The sequence below is a fragment of the Marmota marmota genome, unplaced genomic scaffold (assembly GCF_001458135.2).
Source record: "Marmota marmota marmota unplaced genomic scaffold, marMar, whole genome shotgun sequence".
NCBI classification, from domain to species: Eukaryota; Metazoa; Chordata; class Mammalia; order Rodentia; family Sciuridae; genus Marmota; species Marmota marmota.
In genome coordinates this window covers 34,714,156-34,730,801 of record NW_026000016.1, presented here as the reverse complement: position 1 = coordinate 34,730,801, position 16,646 = coordinate 34,714,156, and the positions used below count along the sequence as shown (strand labels likewise).

Here is a 16,646-nt window from a genome sequence, read left to right as displayed (position 1 = left end):
TGAGTTTCAACTAGAGTTCATTGTGCAAATTAATGTTTTTCATCAACTTTGAGTTGCTTAGGGTTGTTATTTAAGTATTTCTGCCCCCTTGTCCTCTTTTTTGGTATTCCATGTATGCCATTACAATGGATGGTGTCCTATGGGTCTCTGAAACTCTGTTCATTTTTCTTCATTCTTTTCCCTTTCTGTACTGGATAAGCAGACTCAAACTGGATAATGTCTATTGACCTATTTTCACATTCACTTATTCTCTCCTTTGCCTGCTCAGAACTGTTTTTATGGGAAAGCAAGTTCACTGACATCCTCACTCTGCCATTCCCGAAGTCCATCTCAGTAACACATCTTTGTAAAGATTGATGGTGCAGTAGTAGTCTTCCTACCCCATGTGCCATGTGTGACAACTCACCCCCCCCCCATATCATTGGAAAGCTGGTAATAAAAACTGGGTGTGGTGGTGTGCACCTGTCATTACAGCTACACAGCAGGCCGAGGCAGGAGGATCACAAGTTCAAGGCCAGCCTGAGAAATTCAGAGAGACCCTGTCTCAAAAAATAAAAAGGACTAAGGATGTAGCTCAATGGTAGAGCAGCCCTGGGTTCAATCCCAGTACCACAAGAAAGAACAAAAAACTTATAGGTGGAACTAATTCTTCCATTCAGCCTTCCCTAATTCTCTCTGGCTTTAGCTACTTCATTCAAATATTCCCTCAACTGTTTTAGTTATAGTGACTTTAATGTCATCCAGGGTTCACTCAGTAGAATCACTTTGGTACTACCTCACTTGATACATTAATAACTGGAACTCCTTAGATAGGACTCAGGTCGGATCTTCTTATACCACTTGTGTTATAAAAATTACTATACAGATTTCATTATAAGCCAGGTGGCGCACGCCTGTAATCTCAGCCACTTGGGAGGCTGAGGCAGGAAGATTTTGAGTTCAAAGACAGCCTCAACAACTTAGCAAAATATTATATGCATATGTTCTTATATATCTGGTCTTTGTGATCTTTTTGACAGTATACTTTAAGTTTTTGTTCCCTTAAAATGTCTAGTTCAAATGCTCTGAGACTGCTTGAATGGTACCTTCAATTTATAGGTGCTTTCTTATTTCTAAAACAGGGCTCTGAGGGATAAAGTAAAAGTTTGCAAGTCTGTGTCTGATGCGTCCTATATAATGTCTTTCATATTTTAAAAATAATACTAATGGTCGCAAATTTGCAGACAAGCATAGTGAAGTGTTTTTACAGGAATTTAATGTATTTGCCAATGTGTAACCAGTGATGTTTATTTGTTAGATTACTGATCATGTTGAGCTAATAATAGCAATTAATAACAGGTATTATTTACCAAGTACTTACCCTGTTCCAGAGATAGTGTTAACTGCTTCATATACATCATCTCATTTGGTCCTTATAGTAGCACTATGAAGTAGATATTGTTTACACTCTGTAGATAAGCTTAGATGTTAAAGATTAAGAAACCTGCCCAAGATGATACAGATAGTAAGCTGCAAAATCAGGTTTACAACTTGAGCATTGTTCCAAAATTTTTTGCTGTAGCCAAAAGCTTTACTATCTTTCTTAGATTCATCTGGGACCCTATAATAGTTTACCACCCTAAAATAGGCATAAATTTTGAGGGTTTTTTTTTAAAGAGAGAGAGAGTGAGTTTTTTTAATATTTTATTTTTCAGTTTTCAGTGAACACAACATCTTTATTTTATGTGGTGCTGAGGATCGAACCCAGCGCCCCGTGCATGCCAGGCGAGCGCGTTACAGCTTGAGCCACATCCCCAGCCCATTTTTGAGATTTAATTCATACTTTAAAATCATTATAACATCGTATATTAGATCTCCCAAATAATTCAACTAGCCATCACTTTTTTCTTTTAGCCCTTATAAGTGAGTCTAGATGTGCCTTATGTATATGGATCGAGAGTTTTTATATATACACACACACACACACACACACACACACACACATATTCAAATTCTAACCAGGGCACTTATCCACTGAGCCACATCTCCATCCCTTTGTTTTATGTGTGTGTGTGTGTTTTGTTTGTTGGTTTGTTTGTTTTGGTGGTAGTGGTGTTTGAACCCAGGAGTGCTCTACCACTGGGCTACAAGCCCAGCCCTTTTATTTTTTATATTTTATTTTACTTTATTTTATTTGGTACTGGGACTTGAACCCAAGGGCACTTAACCACTGAGCCACATCCCCAGCACCTTTTTGTATTTTTTATTTAGAGACAGGGTCTTACTGAGTTGCTTAGGCCCTCACTAAGTTGCTGAGGCTGGGTTTGAACTCATGATCCTCCTGCCTCAGTCTCCCAAGGTGTTACAGATGTGTGCCATCGCGCCAGCAAATTCCAGTTTTGATACATTTTTTTTTTTAGCTATGTGATCTTTATTTAGCTGCTTAACTTCTCTGAGCCTGCATTCTCCTTTATAAAATTAGGATGAAACAGTGATTCAAGGATTTAATGAGACAATGTATACACAAAACCTTGCACAATTTTTAAAAGCTTATACTCTCTGGGTTGCTGTTGTTGTTCCCTTCTGTTTTCCTTAAAATATATTACTTTTAGTATTTTAGGGGAAGTATACTTTTGCTCTATGGTTATCTTTATGATGACAATATGATACCTGTGTTTCTCTTCTATAGCTAATTTAGATTCCCTATAATGAGAATACTGAAGTAGAAAGTAATCTCTACTTTCCCTACTTCTCTCTTCCTTAGCATCTAATGTAAAGTAACACCCTTTTACTATCACAGTAAATATCTAATGATAATTTTAATATTCTTCTACTTTCTGTAAAATCTCCATCCTTTTCCCAACTCCATATTTTAGATAGTCGTATAATACCTTTATGGTCAGAACATTTTAACTAACTGTACACTATTCTATTATTTTTCTTCCGTTCATTCATTAGTAGTTTTACAGGTAATATATTTAATGTTTGCCCTTTGAGTTGCTTAGGGTTGTTATTTAAGTATTTCTGTCCCCTTGTCCTCTTTTTTTGGTACTCCCATGGGTGCCATTACAATGGATGGTGTCCTTACATCAAAGTATCTCCAGTCATTTTGGGAGTAATTTAGAGCTTATTCTTCAGAAGGGCTCATGAAAACATTATTCCCTGATTCTTGTATTTTTAAGAGCAGTTTGTGTATATTCTTTATTTTTAAAGATCAACTTGATGTGACATAAAAATCCATGGTTGATCTTCTCTACTGGAATACCTTATCTATGTTATTCCATTGTCTCCTGATTTCACTGTGATTTTCTTTCCCTTGTACCTAGACTTAGGTTTTTGCCTAAATGCCCAAAGAATACTTTTTTTTTTAATGGCCAGTTTTTTGTTTTTTTTTTTTTATTGGAGTATACATCAGTGTTGGTTTTTCTGGGTCACTTTTCCCAGTTGATTAATGTTCTTTCACTCTAAAAGTTTGCTCATACTTCTGAAGTATTTTTCTTCATTAATAGTTCTTCATATTTCTTTTGTTTAACTGCTTTGCTTTTTCATGTTTGGGTGGGGGGGGGTGCCTGCTATTCATGTGTTGGCTCTTTTTTGCCTCTGTGTCTCTTTATTTTCCCTTAAATTATTGTTGTTAATCTCTTCATTCTTTTGGGTGGTTTTAGGTTTTCTTTTGTCTCACCCTCTTTTTCCTTTTATTCCCTGACTCTAGTTGCAAAGCAGTCTGACAGAGTGAATATTTAGTTTCTGCAGATTGAGTAGCAGGGACAGGCAAGGGGAATAGAATGGGTGTTAGATTAGTCAACTGGCAGTGCTTTATCACAGATAAGAACTATAGGAGGGAAGAATGTGTCTTAAAAAAAATAAATATGGTGCATTTTTAAGTAACAAACAACAGGATAGATCATCAGTAACATCAGCTACTTTCCAACATAGTCCCTGGGAGATACAGAGGAACTTTGCTTAATATGTGGGGGCAAGACATTATTTCAAATTAAATTGTTGATTTTTTTATTTTACAAGGACCATTATATTTTCTTTTATAATTAAAGACAAGAGAAATAAAATTACATTCTATATTTTTCAGGGCCCTTTAGGCAATAGTTTGCCTCTTACATATTTATTTATTCTGTTTATTTGTTTTCCACATACAGTGGAAGTAGAGTCTAGGATTAGTGAAAGTTGATAATAATTTTAATGTTTATCAGCAGATTAAAGCTTATAGAATTAGAAAATGTGAAGTGGCAAATAATTTTTAATAGAACTGTACACAAGATCATCTGAAATTTTGTGCCATAGTTGGAATAAAATTAATGAGACTATATTTAATATTTCAAAGATTTTATTTTATTTTATTTTTTTTTATTTTTTAATTTTTTATTGTTGGCTGTTCAAAACATTACATAGTTCTTGATATATCATATTTCACACTTTGATTCAAGTGGGTTATGAGCTCCCATTTTTACCCCATATACAGATTGCAGAATCACATCAGTTACACATCCATTGATTTACATATTGCCATACTAGTGTCTGTTGTGTTCTGCTGCCTTTCCTATCCTCTACTATCCCCCCTCCCCTCCCCTCCCCTCCCCTCTTCTCTCTCTGCCCCCTCTACTGACATTCATTTGTCCCCCTTGTATTATTTTTCCCTTTCCCCTCACTTCCTCTTGTATGTACTTTTGTATAACTCTGAGGGTCTCCTTCCATTTCCATGCAATTTCCCTTCTCTCTCCCTTTCCCTCCCACCTCTCATCCCTGTTTAATGTTAATCTTCTTCTCATGCTCTTCGACCCTACTCTGTTCTTAGTTACTCTCCTTATATCAAAGAAGACATTTGGCATTTGTTTTTTAGGGATTGGCTAGCTTCACTTAGCATAATCTGCTCTAATGCCATCCATTTCCCTGTAAATTCTATGATTTTGTCATTTTTTAATGCAGAGTAATACTCCATTGTGTATAAATGCCACATTTTTTTTATCCATTCATCTATTGAAGGGCATCTAGGTTGGTTCCACAGTCTTGCTATCAAAGATTTTAAAAGCATAAAATTCTCATTAGCTGATGTTACTTTTTTTTTTAATTACATGTAGCTGGATAGTCTGAAAAAGATTCCTTAATTAGTCTTTGAATTTTTAAAAATATAGTTTTTCCATTAGAATATTTTTAAATGCTCATGAAAATTAACAGTGGAAATTCAGTCAAATAAACAATATGCCTTCCACTTTTCACTGGGATAATTTGAGGTTTTATTTCAATTCCCCGAAATGAGTAGTTCTTAACATTTTAGGAGGTGGTTAATTACTTTCAAAAAAGGATTTTTTAAAAATGGGTTCTCACCTAAGACACATTCCACAGGGACCCACAAGAAATTTCCATTCATCCACGGTTCCTTGAATAAAAGGCTCTGCTCTAGATACATATGTTTATAGAATCTTCCTAATTATTAATTCTTGGTGTATAATTTTTGAATTGGCTATTAAATGGTCTAAGGACATCCGAAACTACTTCACACTGTTACCTGATTTATAGGATTTGTCACATTGTAGCTACATACATATTTAATCATCTTAATATTTCTTACAGAATATTTAAAAAGCTGCTCTGATAATGAGATTATAGAGAGTTATCACACAGAAGACATTTGCTCCATAAATGTTTCCTCCCCTGTTATAAATGTGCTTTGAATCAAATGGCCTGGATTTTCCTGTTTTGCATTAAAAGTTTACATTTTATATTTAGCTTATCAGATCCTTAACATGAGAAACTATTTTGATATGGTAGAAAATAAACACTAAGTTGTTAATGAGGGGGAGTAATCACAAGTAATCCCAGAACCTTCCAGACCTTTGTTACCTTAGCCCTTTTCATGAATTTTCTAAAAATGCTAATTTACAAGTTTTTCTCTTTCTGCTTCCTTTCACATGTAATGGAAATACTACAGGGAGACAGAAGAAAGAGACAAAAGACCTTTTCAGTACTTGGGAGGGTTATATATTTTAACTTATCAAGTGTAGTATTACATGGTAATTGTTAACATATAACAGTTTAAAGTTATATTCTCTTTTCTTTCCTAGGTGTTACTGTTTTCTATTTATTGAGGAAGAAGAATATAGTAATTTTCTGTTTACTTCCTTTTAGATAATTAGAAGGGTACTACCTTGGAATACATACCAGATTGTACATACAGTATTTTCATTTTATTAATGACTTCAGTGGCACAGATAATTAAGATTTAATTAGTGAAGCCAGGTATGGTGGCATGTGCTGCCTATGATCTTAGTTACTTCAGCAGTTGAGGTAAGATCCTTTATGCCATGAGTTTGAGACCAGCCTGGGCAGTGTAGCAAGACTTCATCATATATATATATATATACACATACACACACACACACACACACACACACACACACACACACACTGAACACCTACATTTTTTTTAGGAATAACCTGTATTTTAGAGAATGTAAGCATCTTCACTGGCCCCTATAATTAGAAATTTCACACTCATGTTTTACAAAGTACACCTTTACCTCAAATAACTCTTGGCCAGAAAATGTCTTTTAAATATTTGCAGGTGTTAAGAATCTAAAATGATAGGGATCATAGCCTAGGTCATTAACATTACTGACATAGAAATAAAAAGAAATAAAACCTTATATAAGAAATAAAAACATCGCGGCGGGGGATGTGGCTCAAGCGGTAGCGCGCTTGCCTGGCGTGTGTGCGGCCCGGGTTCGATCCTCAGCACCACATACAAACAAAGATGTTGTGTCTGCCAAAAACTAAAAAATAAATATTAAAATTCTCTCTCTCTCTCTCTTAAAAAAAAAAAAATAAAAACATTATATAAGGTTGAGAACATTTTGTATTACTTTGACATTAAATTATGAATAATTATTATCTTTTTAGACCTTTTTTTAGATGTACATGACAGAATAGTGTTTTTTGACGTATTATAATACATGGAGTATAACTTCCCATTCTTGTGGTTGTACATGATACGGAGTTACACTGGTCACGTATTCATATGTGAACATAGGACAGTGATGTCCTATTTAGTCTATCTTTCCCATTCCCATCCCCCCCTCCCTTCCCTTCATAGTTCTTTTTCGTTGTTTGTTGTTTGAGACAGGGTCTCGATGCTGTGTTGTCCTAGTTTATCTTGAACTTGTGGGCTCAAGTGATCCTCCCACACCTCAGCCTCCCAAGTAGCTGGGACTACAGGTGTGTGCACCACACCTGGCATCTTTTTAGTTCTGTGGATAAAAGAACAGATGGGGAAAAAAACAAGGCTGACCCTATTTAAACTTTACAGTGTTCATGCAGAATCTGCTCTGTTTTCACAAGGATTACAGGGAAAAAAAATAGATCCTTAGAGAACTAAGATTTTGTTAGAGTTTACTGTGTCCAAAGCAATGCTCTAGGCATTTCATGTATAATATCTCATATACTTCCGTCTGTGTTAACTCTTGCTTGAATTCTTTCATATAGTAAATCAATTTTTAAAACTCCTTTACACTAGTTTCTTCTTTTTTTTTTTTTTTGGTGGGGGGTGAGGGTGGTGGTACTGGGGATTGAACTCAGGGGCACTTAACCACTGAGCCATATTCCCAGTCCTACTTTGTATTTTTATTTAGAGACAGGGTCTCACTGAATTGCTTAACACCTCACTGTTGCTGAGGCTGGCTTTGAACTTGGCAATCCTCCTCCCTCAGCCTCCCAAGCTTCTAGGATTACAGGTGTGCGCCATTGCACCTGGCTATACTGGTTTCCTCTTAATAGTAAGTCGGAAAGCATGTGGTCACCATACCCCTTAAAAATGGATGGAAAGTGCTGGATGGAAGTGAATGGAAAATGACTTCTAGGTCAGTCTTTTCCTCTTCAGTTTCTATAGCTTTTTGTATAGGTGTTACAGATACCAAATCATCTGGGCTGTTTTCTGTTATACCTTGAATAAAGTCTTTTTAGTGGCGAAGATCAGAATTTTATGTTTTATTTTGACTACCTTAGAAAAGACATGGTCAGAACTCAATAGCTCAGGAACACTGTCTTCCATTCCCTATGCTTTTTAGTTATCCTTCATCTTTAGGTGTACAAAAGTAGGACCAGGGGCTGGGGCTGGGGCTCAGAGATAGAGCACTTGCCCAGCATGCATGAGGCACTGGGTTCAATCCTCAGCACCACATAAAAATAAAATAGAGATATTGTGTCTACCTATAACTAAAAAAGAAATATTTAAAAAAAGAAAAAGTAGGAACAGTCATACCTTGAACATATATGAAGTCTGTCATTTTATCAGGGAGCTGAAGCCATTGCCGAAGTGTCTGTTGTTCTTCGCAACCCCATTTCTTAGATTGTTTGAGCATATTATTTCTTCATATAGAAGAACATGGAGAAACTTTAAACTACACAGAAACATGATCTCTTAACAACTATGATTCCCATTAATATTTATTGAGCATCTGTTTTGTGCCAGGAATTCTAAACACTGGGGGTAAAGTCCTGAACTAAACAAAGTTCTTTACATCCTAGTGGAAGAGAACTACATATCTCCCAGTGTAAACCTTTGTAATAATAATAATCAAATAAAGATATTCTATGTCAGGGTATGAGTAAGTACAAGAAAAAAATAATTGAGGATTGAGGGGTGTGTAGAGAGTGATACTGGGGACAAGGTTCATTTTTATAGAAGAAAAATCTTGGCCATTTTGAAGATTTTCATCTCTGTAGATCACTAGTGTTTCTTCTATTTGGAATAATAATGCAGCATGTATATAGATAAAATTGCCATCATTTCTTTAGTGATGCTTAAGTTGGTTGCATAACAGCACTTTCCATGTAATCTTGACTGGTCATTTGATATTCACTGTGTCAAGTAAGTGATATAGATGAAAACTGTTTTAAAAATTATATGTGCACGGGGCTGGGGTGGTGGCTCAATGGTACAGCACTTGCCTAGTATGTATGAGGCACTGGGTTCAATTCTCAGCATTGCATATAAATAAATAAATAAATTTTAGATAAATAAGCTTTACTGTATATCAGTCTTTTTCCCTTGGATTTTCCTGAGAGAAGAGATTTTCTTTCTTTTTTTAAAAATATTTTTTTATTTGTAGAGGGACACAATATCTGTTTATTAGTTTATTTTTTATGTGGTGCTGAGGATCATACCAGTACCTCACACATGCTAGGCGAGCACTCTGCCACTAAGCTACAGTCCCAGCCCCAGAGTTGTCCATCAACTAAAAAAAAATTTTTTTAATTATATGTGGTATTTGTGAATGAGAGCTTTTAACCATATATATGTATTGAGCTTTCAAATATATATATATATTTTAGAGAATTTGGTTTGATTTAGAGCTTGATGTCAGCTAGGTCTCCCAAAGGACATGCTATTACTCTTAAAACTGTTAAATCTTATACCCTGTATTTCTGATGTAGATCTGAAGAGTAGATACGCTAGCGCATGCCACATTTGGCTTGTGTCTGATGCCGCCTTCCACAGACTCTGAACTCCCACTGAACTAGGGAGCTGCATATAGAGTCTGTGATTCTGTCCCATCAACCTAGCCCCTGCGCGCCTTAAGACATGTGTCTGCCCTTCCATAGCACTCCACTTTCTTCTTGGCTTGTCCAGAATCCAGTTGAATGCAGAGCTCAAGTTGCACATCTCCCTCAAAACTTATCCTGCTAAGCATATTCCACAGTGTAATAGCCCTTTGCTAAATGTCTTCTGCACTCATAGTCTGTTCCATGTAATTAATAAATACAATGTGTATACCTTTTATGTATTTTTAGTTCTGTACTTAGTGAGAGAAGGGAAAAAAGGAGGAAAAAAGATCAGTATGTTAAATCCATAGACCTTACAGCATTTACCATAGAACACATTTTGACTACTGAGCTCAATAATATTCTAAGAACAGTTTTGTGATCTAAGCACATATAGTTTTGTTTGATGCATTTTTGCCCCATGTATGTAAAGGAAGCAATGCTTATGGGGCCTAATATTACCTAATTTTTAAATATTTATTGTACATTAAAGATATAACAAGAAAAAGAAGTTGATATCAATGTTTATAGATTATTTTCAAACAATATAGTAGGTTTTGCTTTGGATATAAACATGCCAAAAGATGCTCAAACCTGAGCAAGGAGTTGGCCTCCTGTGGACTGCTGTGCGGTTTTGTTGACAGTGCCACTTGTTCAGTGGCTGTTTTCATGCCTGGTACTGTGCTGTGTATCATGTGAACAGATGTGAGTCACTGTACAGCTCCAGAAAGCTCATTCACTAACCAGGGAAGCAAGACAGAATTTATTGGCTTAGGAGACCAAACCGCAAAAAAATTGTGGTTTTTTTTCAGTGGGGGGGTGGGGGGGATTGAACCCAGGGCCTTGTGCGTGCGAGGCAAGCACTCTACCAACTGAGCTATATCCCCAGCCCAGAAAGTTTTTTTAAACTGTAATTTTTTTTTCTTTTTACTGGTGCTGGGGATTGAACCTGGGCCTCACATATGCTAGGCAAGTGCTCTACACTGAGCTACATATATAGCCCTAAAAACCTTATTTTCTAATATTATAATATCAGAAATCTCCCTACTAAGTTGGTAATGGAGGTGTATTTTTTATATGAAGTATTATAACCTGGTGTAGAATTTTGTACCATCATCTTAGCTTTTATTTGACTTTCTCTCATAGTTGGTGTATGAATTCTTCTTGAGATTTTTGGAGAGCCCTGATTTCCAGCCTAGCATTGCGAAACGATACATTGATCAGAAATTTGTACAACAGGTAAGGAACTCTTATGTCCTAAGGTTTTTACATTCATCTTAGCAGTGAATAACTTGTGATTAAAATAGTTCTTCAAAACTTAAAATGGTTTGTTTTAATTTGACAGCATTTAATATTCTTGCCAGACAATTGGGATGAAAGTGAAGAAGCTTTAATATAAAAGTATTTTTATCAGGGGTGAGCTTCTAATGAAGTCAGTCAAATTATCGTATCCAGTCCTAAATTCTCAGTTATTTTATAAAGACCAGAAAAGCTAGCCTTTCTGCAGTATCTACGAGAAATTTTAGCATGACCATTTGATCAAAGGGTCAAACTTTTGTTTTAAATTTTAAGTCTTTGTACTTTAACTTGATGTATATTTTAAGCATTGTGGCTTTAACTGAGGCTCCTTTCCTGTCAACAAGCATCAGTTCCCCTTCCCCTTACCACCTTATGCATCCTAACCACCCAATTCCTAAACCACAGATAAAATGGGATCATGAGGTGTAATACATGCAGTATCTTCTTTTCATAATTGGTTATTAGCTCATTTTGGGAACTTATATACTCACAAGGAAAGTGTCCACTTCTTTTTTATTTTCAAAGTCTTTGAGGCCTCTTTTTAAATTCTAATTTGTTATATATGACATCAGAATGCAATTCATATTACACAAATAGAGCACAATTTTTCATGTCTGTACACTGTTCATGTTTTCATACATGTACTTAGGGTAATGATGTGCATCTCATTCCACCATCTTTCCTACCTCCACGCCCCCTCCCTTCACAGCCCTCCCCCTTACCCCATCTAAAGTTTGTTTATTCCTCCCATTCTCGCCCCCCATCCCCATTATGAATCAGTATCCTTATATCAGTGAAGATATTCGGCATTTGCTTTGGGGGGAATGGCTTACTTCGCTTAGCATGATATTCTCCAACTCCATCCATTTACTTGCAAACGCCATGATGTTATTCTCTTTTAATGCTGAGTAATATTCCACTGTGTATATATATATACCACATTTTCTTTATCCATTCATCTACTTAAGTGTATCTAGTTTGGATCCACAATTTAGCTATTGTGAATTGTGCTGCTATAAACATTGATGTGGGTGTGTTAGAGGCCTCTTTTAACTATTTGAAATTGGCTGGTTCTAAACAAAATTGCATAGCAGACTTCTAGGTTCATTTTTGCTTTTGAAACACTTATCAGTTAAGGCCTAATTAGGGATTTAATGCCGAGGCCTTATAAGGTCCTTATAAGGACCTTTCCTACCTTTCAGACCACCTTTTTGTGTCCCCTATGAAAAAGATTCCACAAACATAAATTCCACATATTTAGAGTTTATTTTTAGTCATTTGTAGATATCCCCAACCTCATATAAAGTATTCTGACCAGTTGCTGTGGATAAATGAAAAACATTTGTCAGCCTAACCATTCAAGTAACTCTTCATAAATTGCACAGAAATATTAGATGTGTGTTAACAGTAAAATGTACACTTCAATCGTGAGTAAAAATCAGATTAAATCAAGTTATGTTATTTGGGTAATTGCAAATGAAAGCGTATTTTATTTCCTTCTGTAGTTCTCATGGGGGTTACACACATAGACACACACACACTCAACATATTTTTTGGTACTAGGGTTGGAACCCATGGGTGAACGCAGTCCTTATTTTCAAGACAGGTGTTCATTCACTAAGTTCTTGAGGCTGGCTTCAAACTTGCGATCCTCCTGCCTCAGCCTCCCAATTGCTGGAATTATAGGCATGTGCCACTGCACCTGGTTTCATATAGGATATAGTAAAGGAACTCTAGTAATGCCACATTAAATTGCATCTCAGATAATAGCAGGTTGAGGGGAACCTTGTTTAGTGCCTTCTTAGTCTGGAGCTTGAAGTATTAGGATGGTGGATTTTTCTAGGGGTTTGAGAGAAGAAAACCAGTAGTGTTGGACCCATTTTCTACCTTCTACTTCAAATGCCTGAATTGTCTGAGACGCTAAGGCCCAGAATTTTATTTTAGCAGTCTATATGATCTGCTTTCACAGATAGTTCCTGAAAAACTGTTCAGGTGCTATTTTAATAAATTTATGTTTCCGAAGTCTCAGTTTTTGTATTTTGAAATGATTTGATAGGTAGTAATTTTAAGACCTTAGGCAGGAGAAAAATTATTAAATTTGGAAAACAACCGCATAATTATAATTTTATGTTCAAATCAGAATTTCAGAAGAAAGAGAGGAAGCTAAGATTTACTGAGTGCTTTTAATATGCTAAGCACTGTCCTTAGGTGCTTTTATATAATAAGCCAGAGCACATCCAATTTCACAACAGCTATTAGGAGGCGCAATCAGGATTTGAGCCGAAGTCTCTGACTATGATGGCACCCTATCTTAAAGAAATTTGGTCTCAACCTGTCTTATTTTATCAATGAAGAAACAAGATCAGAGGTTATGAATGACCCTTATAAGCACCTTGATATTAGTATGGGAACCAGTATAATAGGTTTCCTGATTATTAGTTTTGTGTATGTTTCATCATGTGACTATTATATTTCTAAACAGATTATTTGTTTAGATTATAATATCTGAAAATATATTTCTTTAAATAGGTTGAAAAGTAGCTAACAACTGTTCTCTGATGTTTTCCTCTTAAAAATCAACTTGTATTGAATGATATCTGTTCTTGACTTAGACATAATGACCTTACAATTAAAGGCTCCTTTCATTAACTTGAAAGCATATCTTTCAAGTAAACCCAATATCAGAAACTTGAATTTGAGTGTTAAATGAGCAGGTTAGCTATTTTTAATCATTGAAACTGGATTAAGCATATTAACATAATTTTCACATACCATGGATTTTTTTTTTTTCAGGAGACTCATGCATTGCCTTAACGTAGCCAACAAAGAATGCAAACTGTGAGCAGTTAACTTGTCAGGCATATATAAAAATGACTTACGCCATCACTACCCTCAAAATACCCAATCATGTTAGAGATGTACATGTATGCAATTATATACGATTATAATTAAAGGCACAATGGAATAAGAACTTCTGATGAGGTCGAGAGCTTTACATCTAAATTTAGTGTAATTATCAGCACCAAAGTTCAGAACATAAAAATCCACATTTCTGGTAAACTCTATAATTTATACATGTGTATTTTTAAAACTTCATTTATTTGATGATTTGCAGTCTGAAAGCTTAATGTGTTAACTTACTATCAAAAAGCATTAAACACCTCTCTAATTTTAACACTAAAAATTATAAGCAATGTTTATTAGCTAAGAGGAGGATAGAATGTTAAAAATCAGTGGTAAAGTAAGGGGAATTTTTTGTTGTTGTTTTGTTTTTTGGTAGCGGTAGCGCTGGGAATCAAACCCAAGGCACACTACCACTGAGCTATATATATCCACAGCCCCCCAAAGTGTTAAAGTGCTTAAATTATTGTGTCATTTAAAAAATGAAATTAGTGAAAAGAAATACTCCCTAAGCTTTTCTTTTGCTTTATTTATTTACCAAGGGTAAAATCAATCTGATAGGGCAGAATCTTTTAAGAAAAAAATCTAAAGATTTCATAGATAATCTTAAAGTCAAAATTAGAATAAAGTGAAGTTTTAGCTCGATTATTTTTTAAAAGTAATTTCTCAGATTTTTTTTAAAGCTCCTGGAGCTTTTTGATAGTGAAGATCCCAGAGAACGTGACTTCCTGAAGACTGTTCTGCATCGAATTTATGGGAAATTTCTTGGACTAAGAGCATTCATCAGAAAACAAATTAACAATATTTTCCTCAGGTAAATTATTCATATATTCATAAACAGACACCCTCCATCTTGTCTTCACCCTTTTAGGTTGATTTTTAATATCTGAAATCTACAAATGTAACTGGTTGTATTGGGGTCATTTTTAGCCTGTTTTGTGGATATCATTGGATTGCATCTTAACTTTTTAGAAACTGCAGTAGACAGTAATGATGAGACTAATTTTTTGATAGGCAATACCAATGTTATTTAAGATTCATTGAGAGGAGAATTTACCTAGTTTTCTGTTTCTTTTGAGCTTATTGTTTATCTTTTTTTAATATTTATTTTTTAGTTATAGTTGAACACAATATCTTTATTTTATTTTTATGTGGTGCTGAGGATCGAACCCAAGGCCTCGCACGTGCTAGGTGAGCACTCTACCGCTGAGCCACAATCCCGGCCTTGAAATTTTTTGTACAAATAGTATTTAAACCAGTGGCTCTTGGAATTTCTTTTATTGATTTTTCTGACAAGGCTAATTAACTACCTATGGGACCTATCATTTGACTACTGTGAATCTGTTAAATATTCGCTTCAAATCAGGAGACTTCACATTTAACACCCGCATTTCAGGTTTGTTTTAATTAGTTGAAGACCTGTCAAAAGTAGGCCAACATTCCACATTGCAGTAGTGACGAATGAGTGAAAGCTCCCTCCTCTAGTGAGAGCATCTTCTACATTTCTCTTGTCATCTCCTTTGTCCACTTCAGCCATATGTTCACACCTGTGCTGGCCTGTTGTATTTGAGTTTATGATCCCCTGCTTCAAAAGAGAGCCTAGTGTTGTAGGGCTAGACAGCCTGTGTTGTCTGAACAAAAGTCGCTTTACTATATATCAGTCTTTTTTTCTCTTGCATTTTCCTGTGAGATTTTCTTTTTTCTCTTGCATTTTCTTGTGAGAAGAGATTTTTTGCTTATTAATTTATTTTTTATGTGGTGCTGAGGATTGAACCAATGCCTCATGCATGCTTAGGCAAACGCTCTGCCACTGAGCTACAGCCCTAGCCCAAAAGAAGAAATTTTCTATTTTGAAAAGTATTTCTTTGAGAAAAATCATCTTTCTTATTTATTAAATAAGATAGAATATTCCAAGTAAAATGATACTCTGTTCTCCTCACATGTCAAGTTTTACAAAGGTATATTTTGTTAAGGTTGCTGATTTGGGACAAATTAGCTTATTACAAAGACAACCCAAAGCACACCTGTGTTTTATACTGCTGCCTTTAGAATGATTTCTTCACCTTCAGTTTTCTTTTAGTTTTCTGATGTTCATTATATCTACTTTATTTTAAATTCAGGTTTATATATGAAACAGAACATTTCAATGGTGTTGCTGAACTCCTTGAGATCTTAGGAAGGTAGGTCAGGTTTTCTTGTTCTTTTTATTCATTAAGAAAGTTTAAATATTTTATGTAATAAAATCTTAGCTAGAGTTGAAGAAATTATTTCCTATTTTAGAACTTAAAATATTGAGCGCAGTGCAAGAAGCTGGGATTCAATCCCTCATACTACAGGAAAAAGAAGGAAGGAAGGAATAGTTTCTCAAGATATTGTGAATATTTGATAAAGTTACAGGTATTCTTTTTCAGTATCAATAGACCATTCCTTATTCATCTCTTCTTTCTAGAATATCTTTAGTCTTTGGCTTTAGTTTGCACAAACATTTTGCCTGCCTTATTCACTACAAAGCATTATTAATTTGAGAGAATTTAGAATTTAGAAATTTCCTCTATTTCTGTTCAGAGAATATTTAGAAAATAAGTGTGGAAAAAAACCACGACTTAATTTCAAATTATCCAACAAAGTAAGAGAAACTATCCATTTATTTCAGAAAATATTGAAAATTCTACCTATTGTGACATTGACTCTCCTATGGCTTTAAAGAGGAAAATAAAGGCAAAATGCATAAATAAAGTGACAGTCTTTATAGAAAATGAAACAAATTACATACTGTAGCATTAGTTGGCAGTCATGGTTTTCTTTGAGGATTACTGAATGACAGAGGAACAGAATTCATAATAATAGTCTTTCTAAAGTAGTTCAAAGATGAATGAATGTACAACACCAGGATTGAAGCAGAGCACTGTTCCTTA

The 16,646-nt window shown here is 35.1% G+C and overlaps 1 protein-coding gene across 1 annotated transcript in view; it reads left to right on the top strand.

Moving 5' to 3' along the window:
* Ppp2r5a (protein phosphatase 2 regulatory subunit B'alpha) overlaps nt 1-16,646 on the top strand; it is a 65,869-nt gene that overhangs the window by 38,344 nt on the left and 10,879 nt on the right. The window contains exons 4-6 of the mRNA XM_015483670.2: nt 10,678-10,770; nt 14,415-14,545; nt 15,852-15,911. Of these exons, the coding sequence (XP_015339156.1) occupies nt 10,678-10,770; nt 14,415-14,545; nt 15,852-15,911 (284 nt within the window). The remainder of the gene's footprint in view (nt 1-10,677; nt 10,771-14,414; nt 14,546-15,851; nt 15,912-16,646) is intronic.